This window comes from Anoplopoma fimbria, chromosome 5 (assembly GCF_027596085.1).
Source record: "Anoplopoma fimbria isolate UVic2021 breed Golden Eagle Sablefish chromosome 5, Afim_UVic_2022, whole genome shotgun sequence".
In the NCBI taxonomy this organism is placed as follows: Eukaryota; Metazoa; Chordata; class Actinopteri; order Perciformes; family Anoplopomatidae; genus Anoplopoma; species Anoplopoma fimbria.
The window spans coordinates 3,949,539-3,963,427 of NC_072453.1; the positions used below are offsets into that span (position 1 = coordinate 3,949,539).

Here is a 13,889-nt window from a genome sequence, read left to right on the forward strand (position 1 = left end):
AAACTTGGGGAAACTATGTACATAAATGCATCTTCAACCTAATAAGAAAGATCTTTATTGTCAATTTATATCATCATTATAATATAGAATTGTTACTGACTGCAGCATATGGATGGATGTGAATGTACTGCAGGTGCTCTTACTGTAAGTACATATTTATAGGGGGTCAATTAATATCTTCATGTACAGATGTATAAAAGAACATATAAATGACGATTCTTCTTTAAAAAAGCAATACAGGAGTCGGACTTCATAATCATAAAAGGTGCACGGAGTCTCTGTATAGAAGGTCTGCAGCATAAAATGAGCTCTTAAAGGGTTTAGCTGTAGTTGCAACTGGCAAATACCAGTATTACTTGTCATATCCCATCATTCCATGTAGTTTAATAACTGAGATGTGTGGTTTATCTAATGAGGCCTGAGGTTCCAGATGTTTTACTTCCCTTCCCTTTTTGTTTCCTGGTAGTGTATTCCTGAGTGAAAGGAGTTGACAGGAGATTGTAGTGAGGCCTAAAGGTTGTAATAAGATCTAATCTATGTTACTACTCCCCTCTTCCTCTCTCATTGGTGACTGAGAATATTTTCCCCCCGGCAAGTGAGGAAGTGTGAAAAGTATAAAGTGAACAACAGGCTTTGTAACTTCTACATTCCGTGTTTATGGCGTTTCCTTCGAGACGTTCTCTACATCTTCATTTTCTGGCACATCCCCGCTTCCCATGCCTTCTCTTTGTTTCAGTCCTTTTTAAGTTTTGACCTTTGGTAAAAAAGCATTTCTCCCTCTCTCTGCTAGGCTCGGGAATGTGTAGCAACAAGTCTTTCATTCCTTTTAGATACATTCAGCGGCAGTTCTGCGTCAAAAATGTACATCCTTGAAGCATGATTGTATAAAAGTAAAGGATCCAATACGAAGCATACTGGATAGTAGTTTTCATGGTCGTCCTGTCAAAAGAGCCAGCCTTGTTGACCCCAACAAGTTTTTAGATGATTGATTTGATTGGAATTACAGAGAAATAATACATCAGAGACAGAGACAGTTTTGTAGTGTCAAAATATCTCCACTCAGACTTTGATTTCATCCTCGTCGTCCATGTAACTGTAGGACATTTTGTTCTTGGGCTTGCTGATGATCATCATCTCTGAACCGGCAACCTCCATTCTGCTCCCTTCCTTTAAGTGGCCGACGCCATAGTGGCGTGCAAGCACATCTGTAGCACTCTGAAACCGCTCACTCTCAATCCCAGACACCAACTTCACTCGTTCAGGAGACCCCATCGCCACATCAGGTACTTTAACAGAAAGCCCGCCTCCGTTCACCTCCTCTTCCTCCCATTCGGCCCCATGCGGGCTCTTCCTGCCCCCGCAGTCCTCCCTCAGCAGGGAATCCACATATGAGATAGTAGCCGAGTCCATCTCTGACCCCTCATTGGTCAACCCGCACGCTGACCCCGCCTCCTCTCCCTCCCAGGCGTGGCCATGCTCTTCCGGGTGGCCGTCGATCATGCCGAACACCTCACTCATGAGGGAGGGGCCGAGGTCAAAGGTGAAGTTGTCCAAAGACGTGAGGGATTGAAGGGAGTCAGAGTAGGCTGTTGAGGTGGGTATGGGGTCAAAGGTCATTATGGAGGCTGAGCAGGTGGATAAGATGGCGTCGGTAGGGTCGGTCAGAGAGCCGCGGTGGATGTTTGGGGAGCAGGAAGTGGGGAGGGAGATGGAAGGCTGCTGACGCTCAGAGCGGGAGAGACGAGGCAGAGTGACGAAACCAGACTCAATACCTGAGGAGAAGACACAGATGTCAATACACAAAATTCTGTAGGAGGTATTTTGACTGTATATATATATACATACATATTATATTATTCTATAGCTTATTATATAGCTTATGTATTATTATGGAGTCACATGGTTTATCATACAGTTCCTACAGGGGGCAGCGTATACCCATTGGAGAACATCCTGTCTGATTATGACTAGCCACCAAACCCCAGCCTGCAAAGTGCTGAGTAGTTCTGCTGTGAGAACAGTGAATCATCTGCCCGACACCAGATCACTTCACAAGTCACACACTCTGCCGCCTTCATGATGATCCAAACGGCTAAAATTACCACAGCCGCTCTCAATGCCAGTCCGTAAAGGGCAGAGAGTCTGGAGGTTTTTCATACCACCCAAAGAAAACAGCGTCTGACTTCACAGATTAAAACACTTTAACCAGAATGCAAGAAAGAGGTAACCAGTGAAACCAGTTGATGGAGGATTTGGGTGGATGAAAAACCCAGCTGACTCTCCAGTCAATGTCTCATAATGCATAAATACTAGAGAGTGAAGTAGCCCCAGCTATCAGTACAAAAGTGAGTGAATGATGTGGTTTTTGTTGAAAGATTTTAGATAAAAAACCCATCGCACACAAACGCTTACATCCACGTAAACGTCACACACGCACACACAAATACACACAAACACAGGGGAGGTATCAGCCATGAGCGTGATGTTTATTCAAGCCTCTCAGACAACTTGTTACCAGCTCTGTCTGGATCTCTGTGGGTTATCAGTGCGAGGGCTGCTGATTATGAGCCAAGGTGATTCATAAGGACATCTGGGGCAAATCTGTCTGGATTACTGTGTACAACTGATAGATGAGTTTTACTGCGGCTCTCCAGATGGTTGCCTCTTCTCTGCAGTTTCCAGTTAACAACAGTTAACTCGTTTGACCTTTGTGTTTCACTTTGTTCAGCAACAGTGCCGTTTAATTTGAAGGGAAACATCTACTGTTAATGTTAATGACTATGTTTGGATTTGTTGGTGGATTTCTCTTAATCCTTGAATGACTGGGAAAATTTGTTGACAATACATCATTTCAAGAAATTTTAAGTAAAGATGTAATTGGACTCAATAATTTTAAGGGGAAACAAATAGTAAAAGACAGATTTTCAAACAGACAGGCCTCAATAAACTATCCACAATGCATCTTGTGTAACAGCAACAATTATTTTTCTCGTTTCACGTTTTTGCTCATGCAGGTAGTGTACAGTGGGTATATTTAGGCATTTTTTGCTTTAAACAGCTGTCTTTTGGAAATGAGATTAAACCAAAAGATTTACTTCGGAAAACCAAAACAACTAGTTTAAGATGCTCTCTTTCTTTTAAAAAGCTCTCAAAACCTGAGGGGGAGTTGGTTAATAGTTCTGTCTGCGATCGTCACTACAGCTGACCCCTTTAACACACGTAGTTGTTTAATCTATTGTTGATGTAATAATATTGATTATAGCAGCTTTAATTAAAATAAAATCACTATACTCACCATAAGAGCTTTTCTTCTCCTCTGGCGTGCTTTTGGAACTTGGAAAGAGCACTTTGGCAGTGGGGCTCCCATTTGGCATATCCACATCCAGCCTGGGGAGGGAGATGGCGTTCTTGATGATAGGAGAAATGACGGGTGGTGGCGGCGACAGGTCCTTGGATCCTCCTGTGGATCGGTTGTCAGAGCCCCTCCGGATGTGACGGAGCGTCCTGGAGAAGAACGCTCCGATCTTGTTGTCAGGGGTGGAGATAGAATCCGTTTCCGCGTTATTCGCATTGGCACTTCCGCCGTGGTTGCTGAGGAAGGTGGTGTCACCGAACACATCGCCGCCACGGCCCACGTGCATGGTGTGGCGGAAGTCGCCCAGAGGAGGGCTTATCATGTCCAGCGTGAGGTCGCCTTTAAAGCGACGCTTGCTGTGGGAGTGTGAGACCAGTCCTTTGAGGCCTGACAACTTCTCCTGAAGATTCATGATCACGAGAGGTGAATGACTTAATATTTCTCAAAAATCTACTTAAAACAATGTCTGGAATTGCCTTTAATCCAACTGAATGGCAAAACTGAACAAGTAAAGTTTAACTTTTCTCCTTTTAGATCTGTGTCAGAATTATTGAGAGTTCAGCAGTATGGACCTGAAATAGCTCTGAAAGGTTATTCCAAGATCTTGAAACTGTGTAAATTCTGAAAAGTTAAGCTCCAGGCCTGCAGCGCCAAATAGTTCACTGGACTATTATCTTCTGTTTATCATATGCAAGCCAAACTCTGCCCCCCTCTTTGTAGCTCGTTGTCATGCATAGCTGGCTGAATTAAACGACCATAAATTGAGGAGAACACTGTGCAGTTGTGTTCCTGGAAGAAGTCGAACCAGTTGGAGTGTGGTCAGGTCGCCTAGTTTCCCCCGCTTGCCTTGAGCTTTGGCTTTGTCCACATAAGCTCAGAAATAGATCTTAGTCCAGCTGTAAACGGTTCTGCGGCCGCACCACGGAACCATCTATTGAGAGAAAAAACAGGGAAAAAACATATATCTTTAAAACGTACACAGGCATGTACTTGATTTTGAGGGATGACATTTGCAGTTTATTCCGTGGACGTTGAGATTCAGTGAGAGACCACGGTGCTTTCCTATTCTGAATACTGTACGTAAACTAGATCTGTCTTTCAGCAGGTTTTTAGGATTCCAGAGGTCCGCTGGTCTGGAACCATCTAAATTTAGACCACAGTCACTCCTCTGTGCAAAAAAACCCAAAGACTGCCTCGGGTCCATAAAATGGGTGGACTTTCAGGGATCTCCTGCATCCATTTTGTCCCGCTTTGTCTGGCATGAAGGTTACACAAAGTTCATTCTACATTTCACTGAAAAGACTTATCTGGCTTTCAAAGCCAAGCAGCAGACCTCATTTAACAGGCTTGGATTTGTTTACAAACAGGCAAAGTATGCTCAGTGAGACAGGAAAAGATAATACAAATTTTCAGATAAGAAAATCACTGCTGCTACTTAACTGTGGCCTACTACTAGACTGCCTGTGTATTGAGCCAAAGGCTATAAAAGATTAGCAGACAACTCAAAAATGGACTAAGTTAATTAATTAAAATATAATTAAAATTGAGTGTGAAAAGAAAGTTTTGATCTTTTTTATCTCCAATAAATTGGTAGAAAAAGATAAACGCTTTGTATTTTTTCTATTGCTTCCAATATGTTAAGAGAATTGTGTGGTCAGCTAGCTTAACTGAAAGCTGTATACAATGAGCGCCAGCATTTTCAGCTAGCTACCTAGCTAAAGCAAACTGTGTCACAGGTAACATTAATTAGCCATATACCTCAAACTTCTGTAGCATTACTGTATAAAGTCTCGTAACAGTTGCTGAAGCATTTTAGCCAGCAAGGTAACGCTAACAAAATAGGCTAGCTAACGCCAATAAGAATTTTTGCTCACCATATTTCTGCCTACATTTTCTTCCTTTGACATTTTTTGTTAGCCTCCTTGTATATTAATGTTTCATATTTATTTTTACACTCCATTTGAATTATTTGACGAATAGTTTTATTAATTGATTGCATTAGGATTATATTTTGACTTGACTGTTCTTTTATTGGTTGTGGAGCTCCATACCTCCTAAAGTCAGTAACAAAGGCAGACAAAAAAATTGGCCTTTTCTCATGTGTTGGTCTTTGCCAGCAGAGTAATGGATATCCAATTCTGAAATATTTTGATAGCATAAAGCAGCACTGACATGGACCTCTGGTTCTCTTTAAGCTTTCCACTGCAGCAGCTAAATGTCGGCAGCCCTCCCACGCATGCACGGCCCCGTCTGGCTTCATTAATGACCTGCTATGGTTCAAGAGTTGGGGATTGCGTCAGGTCCAAGGCAGCCCTTCTAATTTGCTGCAGACCGCAGTCCCAGGCCCTCTGCTCCATTTCCCCTGGCTGGCGTTTTTTAAGAGGGGCATCTGGGAGCGCAGAGGGAGGAAGCACGGCACATACCAGCCCTGAGCGGAGCCATATCAAGGCTCACACAGGGACGCCAGGGACCAGTATATCGAGGTGTGATGTTTAATCTAAGATGGCATGAGCACGCAGGGACCTTGTGCGCGTTCACATGAACCGCGCTGAAGTAACAGCCCACCTCTGATTACAAGACATAGACATAATGGCTCTGTGCTTTTCAAAATAAGGGAAGTAGTTAGTCTTGTACATCAAGGTTGAACAAGAAAAACCTCATTCTGATTGATAACCTGCAGTATTACAGGAATACAAACCATTAATTACTCTGACTGTGTGCTTACGGTAAGCTCTGGTGTTTTGTCTCTGCCTGTAATCCTGTTGAAGACCTTTGACCACATCTCAGAGGGGGTCGCTCGTTCCGACTCCTCTTATGTATCTGGACCCTCCAGGCAAACCTCATTAATCTGCACATATGCTTCCATCCCTTCTCTCTGTGATCCTTCTTTGCACTTGCTCGTCTGTTACAGTCACACAAATACAGCAGCCATCACCCTTAGGCCTCAGATAAAATGGCCTGAAAAGCGCCACGAGAAAAACACCAAATTTTGAGTCTTAAAAAGGTAATAAATTTAACTCTGTAATCCCAGCTGTCTTGGATATCAGAAAAGAATAGGAGACCTCTCGACAGGAGGTACTTTGACGTACCCCGGATTATCCCCTAATCCTTCATCTCCTCCGTTACCCCTGGTAGGGAGTCTGTTTTGGGCAAGGCCTGGCTGCTACCACCCTGTTAGGCTGCTCCACTGGTTCCGATTCCTGTCAGAGAATAAATAAAATACAAAGTGAGCTTCATGGAGGGGGAGAGTCATTCAATCTGAAGCTGAGGAAGGGTGAGGAAGCAGGTGATGAAAAAAATGTGGTTTGTTTTTACAAAAACAGAGTGAATGGATATGGCGGCAAAATTGGCAAGAAATAAAGATAACAGGAATGAATGCTGAGCAAAATTAAGCAAAAAGAAAAGGTCAGACGAAGAGACGAAACAAGGGGAACGAGATGTGAGGGAAGGAGGCTAGAATGATAGACATAAGAGAAAAGAAAATAAGAAATAAAGTTAGGTCAGATACTGATTGTAAGCTGTTTTTCAACGCTGTCCCAGACAAATCTGCACAGATTTCTCAGAGGTGATGAAAGAGAGAACTGTATGACAACTGTAGAAACTTCAGTACCCAGAAATCTTGCAACAAGACATCAGTAGACCAGACTCAATCACCGTTAATGGGGAAACTCTATACTGTTACATCACCAGTTTGTGATAAAAATGCATTTTTGCATTAAAACCTCTGCTTAGCCAATCTTTCTGCTGCAGCCTTAGGTTGCTTTCGTCAGGCAACTCACCGTTCAGGGGATTTTGGTGCGTTCATACATCACAGACAGGGCTCAATAAAATATTTCCATGTCACTATGTACAGTATTTGCTTGAGGTGGCTTTGCTGGATACAAACCAGAGTAACCACAGTCTAATAGGAGCCGTGTGTGTTGTATGTTGTGTGTGTGTGCGTGTGTACGAACACATTCCTGAGCAGAGCATCAGTCGGTGGAGTCTCTCTCTCGATTACGACCATCAAACATCCTTCTTCTCAACATTGGCGCTGATTGAAACCACGTTTCGGACTAAACCATCTCTTTTTTCCTTCTATAATTCTCTCTTCTCCTCTTCCCTCACTCTCTGTTTCCCTTTCTGCTTCTTTCCATTCTTCCCCTCTCATCTCTTTTCCATTCTTACCTTTTACTGTTTCTTGTTTTCTCTTTCATTTAGTCTCCTTTTGTCTTCGCTCTCTTCATTTCATACTCACTTTACACTCATTCTGAATGTTTCTCTCTTTCCTCTGCTCCTTCCCTCTTCTGTCACAGTTGTTTTTCTTTTCTTCTTCTACTGTCCTGCCTCTCTTTGAGCTCTTGACTGACTTAAGACAGCTGATAAAGCTTGACTAAAACAGCTGTTGGGCCCCACACACACCCTCATTAATCTCACTTTTGATGACTTTAACTCAAATATGTTTACTCTGCTATGGTTTTCCATGATGGACTTTGTGTTTTGTGCTGGGTCCTCCCCTCCCTCCACTCTACCTCTCTTCTCATGTCCTTCACTCACTAACCCCGCTAACCAGGTGAACAAACATACAAGATAAGGCCACATTTTTTGGGCTCGCTCTTTGACTTTCAATTACGTTCCTATTTTCACCATCCACACTCAGCCTGAATCCAAGCAAAACACAGCTACACATCCTCCTGAGCCAAGAAAACATTTTCATGCTCCAACAAATATCCATACTCTCCAAGGCTCTCTGCTTCCTGCATCTGCTGGAACTGGCGGTCCCAATTTGCCCTCTTTGTTGCCTCTCTCTTTCAGTTTAAATCTCTTATGCACTCATACATAAACTTTTTTTTTTCCATTCTTCTCCCTTGCTCCTACTCACACACACACATACCCCCTCTCTTCATTTGATATTACGGGTATTTAAAGGATGTTTTAAATGGTCAGTTTAACTGTTTAGTGATGAACATAGACACTGCAGCATGACTGACACATGAACATGACCGGTAGTATCAGCCAATTTTATATGTCTAGCTCTGCAGCCAGAAGTCTTGAAAACAATGGTTTGACATTTTTTAAATATGATTGATTGCTTTCTTGCTGAGAGTTCATGAGATGACATATATTAACTTACTTTCAGATCTGTGCAATAAATATAAAGCTACATCCAGCAGCTGGTTAGCTAAGCACAAAGACTGGAAACAATGGGCAACATGATATAATGTAAGTTAGTGAGCTTTAAAGATGCTGGCAGGGCAATATGTGCCAAGCTATGCTAAGTTAACCAACTATTGCTACATATTTTGTGTACAGACCTGAGAGTTATTTTGGTCTTTTAATCCAACCCTCAGCAAGAAAGATATTGAAATTAGCTCATTTGTTGTGAAATCATATTTTTTAACTGTCAAATAATAATATTGGCCTTAGAAATCCAGTATCTGTTGGGCTCTACTAGAGACCAAACCATCCACAAGTGCTTCATGTTGAGTTTAAGTTTAAAGATAAGTTACAATCTTGTTCTTGAATATGAGCAACTATCAGTAAACATGAAGTGTTGGAACAGCTGGTTTTGTTGTCTATGTTCTTATTAGTTACACATACAGCGCTAAAGTTTCTTATTCTATAATTTCAGGGAGAACAGCTAGCCAAAGCTGGGGAATCTTTATAAACACCCACAGTCAACTAACATCTGTATCTTAACATATCTGAAGTAAGTTGCTAAATAGTCACTTTTTAAGTTTGTTAACAGGGAGTAGCAGTGAGGGATATGCTGTTGATGGATCTGTCCCTTAAACTTGGTGTATTGCTTTACAAGGGGGATGTTAGACCATCTTGTTAAATGAGTGAGTTGTGACCATTTGGTGACGGCAGGCCGTGATGGAGCAGTTTTCCCAACATCATCTTCATGTGTGGCAAAACAAAAAAACAACCTGTGGTGTGAAAATCAAATACAGCAGCTGGATTCAGAGTTCTCACCTCTGCAACTAACCCCTTCCTGGTTTGTTGCGTCAATGACACCCAAAGGTCACAAAAGGCCCCACTCAGAGGAATGTTGAACTCAGGTAAAAAAAAAAGAAGAGGAATGGGCCAGAAAACCACAGGGAATGTCTCCACTCATTTACTTCATCAAGTACTGTATCATTAGGGTAAATCATACGAGGGGATGTACAGGAAACATATTACATGCATGTGTTAATCATCTGCTGCTGGATGAGCTGAGTGCATACAGGAGACCGACTTGGAAATATCAAAGCATGCACTCAAGGAAGATATACTGTACGCCTACTCTGGGGAGACTAACTGGGGGAATTACAGAGCCAGTTAAACATGAAAAAGTCACACAGTGCAATCATTTACAGTAAGGAAGAATGAGTTCATCAGTGCATGTTGTTTATTGGATTTTGTGTTCTAATCAGTGAAGCTGACTGGTGCTTTTTATTGATCGGGCTTATTGGCGGGCTTTAGCAGGCCAACAAGCTCTTCAATCAATGTGTGTGTGTGTGTGTGTGTGTGTGTGTGTGTGTGTGTGTGTGTGTGTGTGTGTGTGTGTGTGTGTGTGTGGTATTTCACATGGCAGCCTCCCTCATGGCATGCTGGCAGGTTTTAGGGGTCAGAAGGTCACTGCCCCCAACTCGTAATGAGTCCAACACTGTGCAGCCTGTTTGTCTCCGTAATTAAAACACCTCAAGGCCACCAACTTCAACTTCAGCCCCGTCATGTTCCACTGAATCAGAGCACATCTCGGTCATGTCAGTGACATGTATGGAAATTGATAGGCTATGTAGTGCAACTGCTGTAATTACAAGGCAGAGCGATGAAAAAAATCAAAGCCCTGGCAGAGTTTATTCTAAACCAAGAATATACTGTTGCTGAATATAAACACCGAGCGGAGCGGATTGAGTTTCACGTAAGACATCTGAGACTCTCTCAACACTAAAAACAACTTACAGTATGACTATTAACAGCAGGTCTGATAACAGCTTGGTTTCAGTCAACATTTTTACAAGTCTTAATGGTATTCCCTTATCTGAACCTAATATGTTTGCTTTCTTTCTCTGTACTTCTCCCAGCACCTTGTAATTCATCTTTATCTTCAACTTAGAAAAACAAGCAACAGTGCTAATAATTAATCACAAAAAAAATGCCGCTGACATTTATATCAAAAGTCAATCCATAAGTCATTTTTTTTGTTATTCCCTCAACAAACAATATTACTTATCTGAAGAATACAATATAAATAAAAACACTGGTAAAATGAGATTATGTTGTACAGATAAACTTTTCAATATGCACCAAAAAGCCTCAACAAATTCAGTGTACTTACTTACTGCAAACTCACTCAAAGTCTCTAAATGAATATGATATACAATAAAGGCTAACATTCAATATCAAGTACTATAAAGTCCCAAATAACTTATTGCTGTATTTTACATATTCAGTGTGTGCTTTACTGAGTGATTTCTCTTCAAAATGTAATATGAACTCACCCGCAGAAACTGCGACACGAAGTACAGGAGACTGCTTGAGTCCGGTTAATTATCTGTCCATTAGGAATGTATTTCGGCTTCGTGTGGTCCGAGTGAGCTGGTGGTGCAGCCGGACTGTCCCGCTGGTGCTCCGGGTGCGATGAGGATGAGGAAGGGGGCGGGCCGTGGATCAGATACCAATGAAACCATCAGAGAGCCCCACCGGGGAACTCCCACACCTAACGTTTCGGTTTGATGTCTCTGTACAACATGGTCAACACGGTTTTAACGCAAAACTTAAACGTTGCTTTGCTACAGCCAAACTTTTTGATGATGCCTTAAATGACGCTTTTCTCAAGAGAGTGCCAACTAGTCAAGTGCTGGTCATCAGACTTTATCAGCTGAGTATCTGCTGACTTTTAGAAAGAGGGAAACACATAATTATGACATTATTTCATGATGACTTAGTTTGCCTTAATGTCCAATAACTAACCACATGTTAATGTGACTACATTTAGACCTACATCTAATGTCCGACCTTCCCCTTGGGCTTTTATGTGTATTATTATATAAATTATGTGATGCTTATGCTGATGGGTAGATATATATTAACCTTTTAACCAGAGCCAAAACTAGCTGTTTCCCCTGTTTCCAGTCTTTATGCTCAACTAATCTAATTGCTCCCTGGTTACAGCTTCATATCTAATGGACAGATCTAAAAGTGGTATCGGTCGTCTTGTTTTACTCTCAGTAAGACACAAAATAAAAATGTACCAACATTTATAAATATTACTTCAATCTTACTGCTATTCCATTTACATTAGCTAGCCTATACCATAATAGCCTAATACATATAATAGCTATAAGTGTTCTCAGGGATTGTCTGTGTTGATACAGATTGCCCTTCTGTAAAATGTTAACCAACACATGGGGGATGTGGATTTGTAGGCCTATACAAATTTTTGTGTTTTAAAATCTGTAAAAAACAAAAAAATAATAATAATCCAAGTTTTCCTCACAATGGAGGTGGAAAATTGCATTTTCACAATGTTTCCATGTAACTCTTTGAAAACTGATATCCCTTGAAATCCTTAAAAGAATGACTCCAGTTGGCTCATGTTTGTGATGATTCATCTAAAGGAAAGTTGAGTCTAGTGTGTCGTTGGACAAATGTCTCAATAACTGCTGTTTATAATACAGTTTGTATTTCTCGCAATTCATGATTCATTCAAGAATTTTACTTGAGAAAACATGGTGAATCTACATTGTAGTGCTCTCATCAGAGGGATAAATTGAGTTTCTTCTACTCCAGACCTCTTTTGAGGTTAATGATGTTGAGGTAAATAGAGTTTAATCTCAGCAGATTCAGCTTTAAACTTCAGTTTAACTAACCTCTACACGACTGACTGCAGCAAAGCTACATCCAAAACTCAGAGATCGTCTGTCAGAGGAGTAGTCCCACAAAGTTTACATGTCATGTATCCAACGCTGACCTGTCCAACAGGAAACAGTGTGTTATCAACAGGAACAGAAGCATCCTTACGCCGTCCTCAAAGGCTCCTAACAGGTATGTCAGTCATTAAACCGCCACCGATGATACCGCAGCCACATGACACCTCTTACTACTACTGCTGCCCCCCCCCCCCCCACACCTTCTTTGATACCACACTTAGACAAAAACTAACACACACACACACACACACACACACACACACACACACACACACACACACACACACACACACACACACACACACAAAACTGACTAACTCACGCGTAGGGAGGCGGAAGTGAACACAATAACACACAGGCTGGAAACACCCTTCCTCATCTCACAAGACTTAAGTTGTTCTCTGTTTTAAAAAAAAGACTTTGCTTATTTGTTGATATTTTTAAATATCCACATATTTTACAGGAAGTTTAAAAATAAATACAGTATGCTTCTTCCTGATTGGCTCAGAGCATTAAGCTGTTTGTAAAATCCATCCAATCAGGCCACTTTGATGCATTTGATCATGATCAGTATGTTTACCTCATAGTCTCCACAGTGTCTATCCGTTCATTCCTCCACTTGAACAATATCTCATACTAATTTAATTTGTCCATTATTTTGGGGAATGATCTGTACTGTTTGTCTGTTATTAGCATTTTCAAAATGACTGTTCACACAAAACCAAGTGAAATGTGGTTACTTGTTCCTTTGGGAAGCAGGTTTGCTTGTCAGCCAATCAGGATCCACTTTTTTGAGGACTGTGCCTTCGAATGTTTCAGTATTCATTGTTTTTATTATCCCTTTCATTAGTGCCTCAGCTGATTCATAGTTTTGTTAGGCGGAATGTCCTTTAAGCAAAGACACTGTTTAATACACACCTCAAATCTGTATATACGAAATGAGAGGGCATCTGAGGATTAGTGTGTGTGTGTGTTTGTGTGCGTGTGTTTGTGTGTGTGTGTGTGTGTGTGTGTGTGCATTCCATGCCCGTGTGTGTCAAACAGCATGTCTGTATTTGGCTGTCTTGTCTCCACTTCCCTATGCCAACACTTTTATGGAGTGCTGGCACGGCCAGGCTTCACCTTGCTCTTGGCAGATTTACTAAGTTACATTCACTTTGGATATTTTGTTCACCAATTCTCCAGGCTTTTTTGCCCAGGTTGCCAAAAGAATTGCCACCCAGTTTCTAGTCAGAATCAACAAGCTAGTTTACATCAGTTCTCATTAAAACATTCCACAGGATATACGCAGGCTAACACCTCAGAATGCAAGTAAACAGCCAACACAATAAACAAATATGAGTGTGTTTGTCTAGTTTAAAGGATAAAGCGAAAAATACATAATATATGGAACCTATCTTTCTTACAAGTATTGTTTGTGCAATTCCTCCATATAAGTGGACAATCTCCGTTGTTGTCCAAAAAATACTAAAAACATATTGATCAGACACTGTTGCACTGGGTGAAATGTTCCCTTATTACCATTAACATGCATGGCACTAGTGTTTTGGGTCAATCCCACATACACTGCCATGGTGCTCTAAATACTCACTAAAGCACCAATTGTGTTTTAATCCCCAGCTAAAAATAGTTCCCAA

At 41.4% G+C, this 13,889-nt stretch overlaps 1 protein-coding gene across 2 annotated transcripts; it reads right to left on the reverse strand.

Annotated features, from left to right (window-relative positions):
• Window positions 1-39: 39 nt before the first annotated feature.
• On the reverse strand, window positions 40-10,958 carry cdc42ep1a (CDC42 effector protein (Rho GTPase binding) 1a). 2 transcript variants are annotated; one of them, XM_054598376.1, is made up of 4 exons: window positions 10,822-10,958; window positions 6,445-6,555; window positions 3,296-4,286; window positions 40-1,772 (listed from the first exon to the last, which is right to left on the reverse strand). In XM_054598376.1, the coding sequence occupies exons 3-4, from the start codon at window positions 3,765-3,767 to the stop codon at window positions 1,060-1,062; spliced, it is 1,185 nt and encodes a 394-aa protein (XP_054454351.1). In that variant the 5' UTR covers window positions 3,768-4,286; window positions 6,445-6,555; window positions 10,822-10,958; the 3' UTR covers window positions 40-1,059. The 2 variants fall into 2 exon arrangements, with proteins under 2 accessions (XP_054454351.1, XP_054454352.1); XM_054598377.1 differs by lacking the exon at window positions 6,445-6,555.
• Between the last annotated feature and the right edge of the window lie 2,931 nt (window positions 10,959-13,889).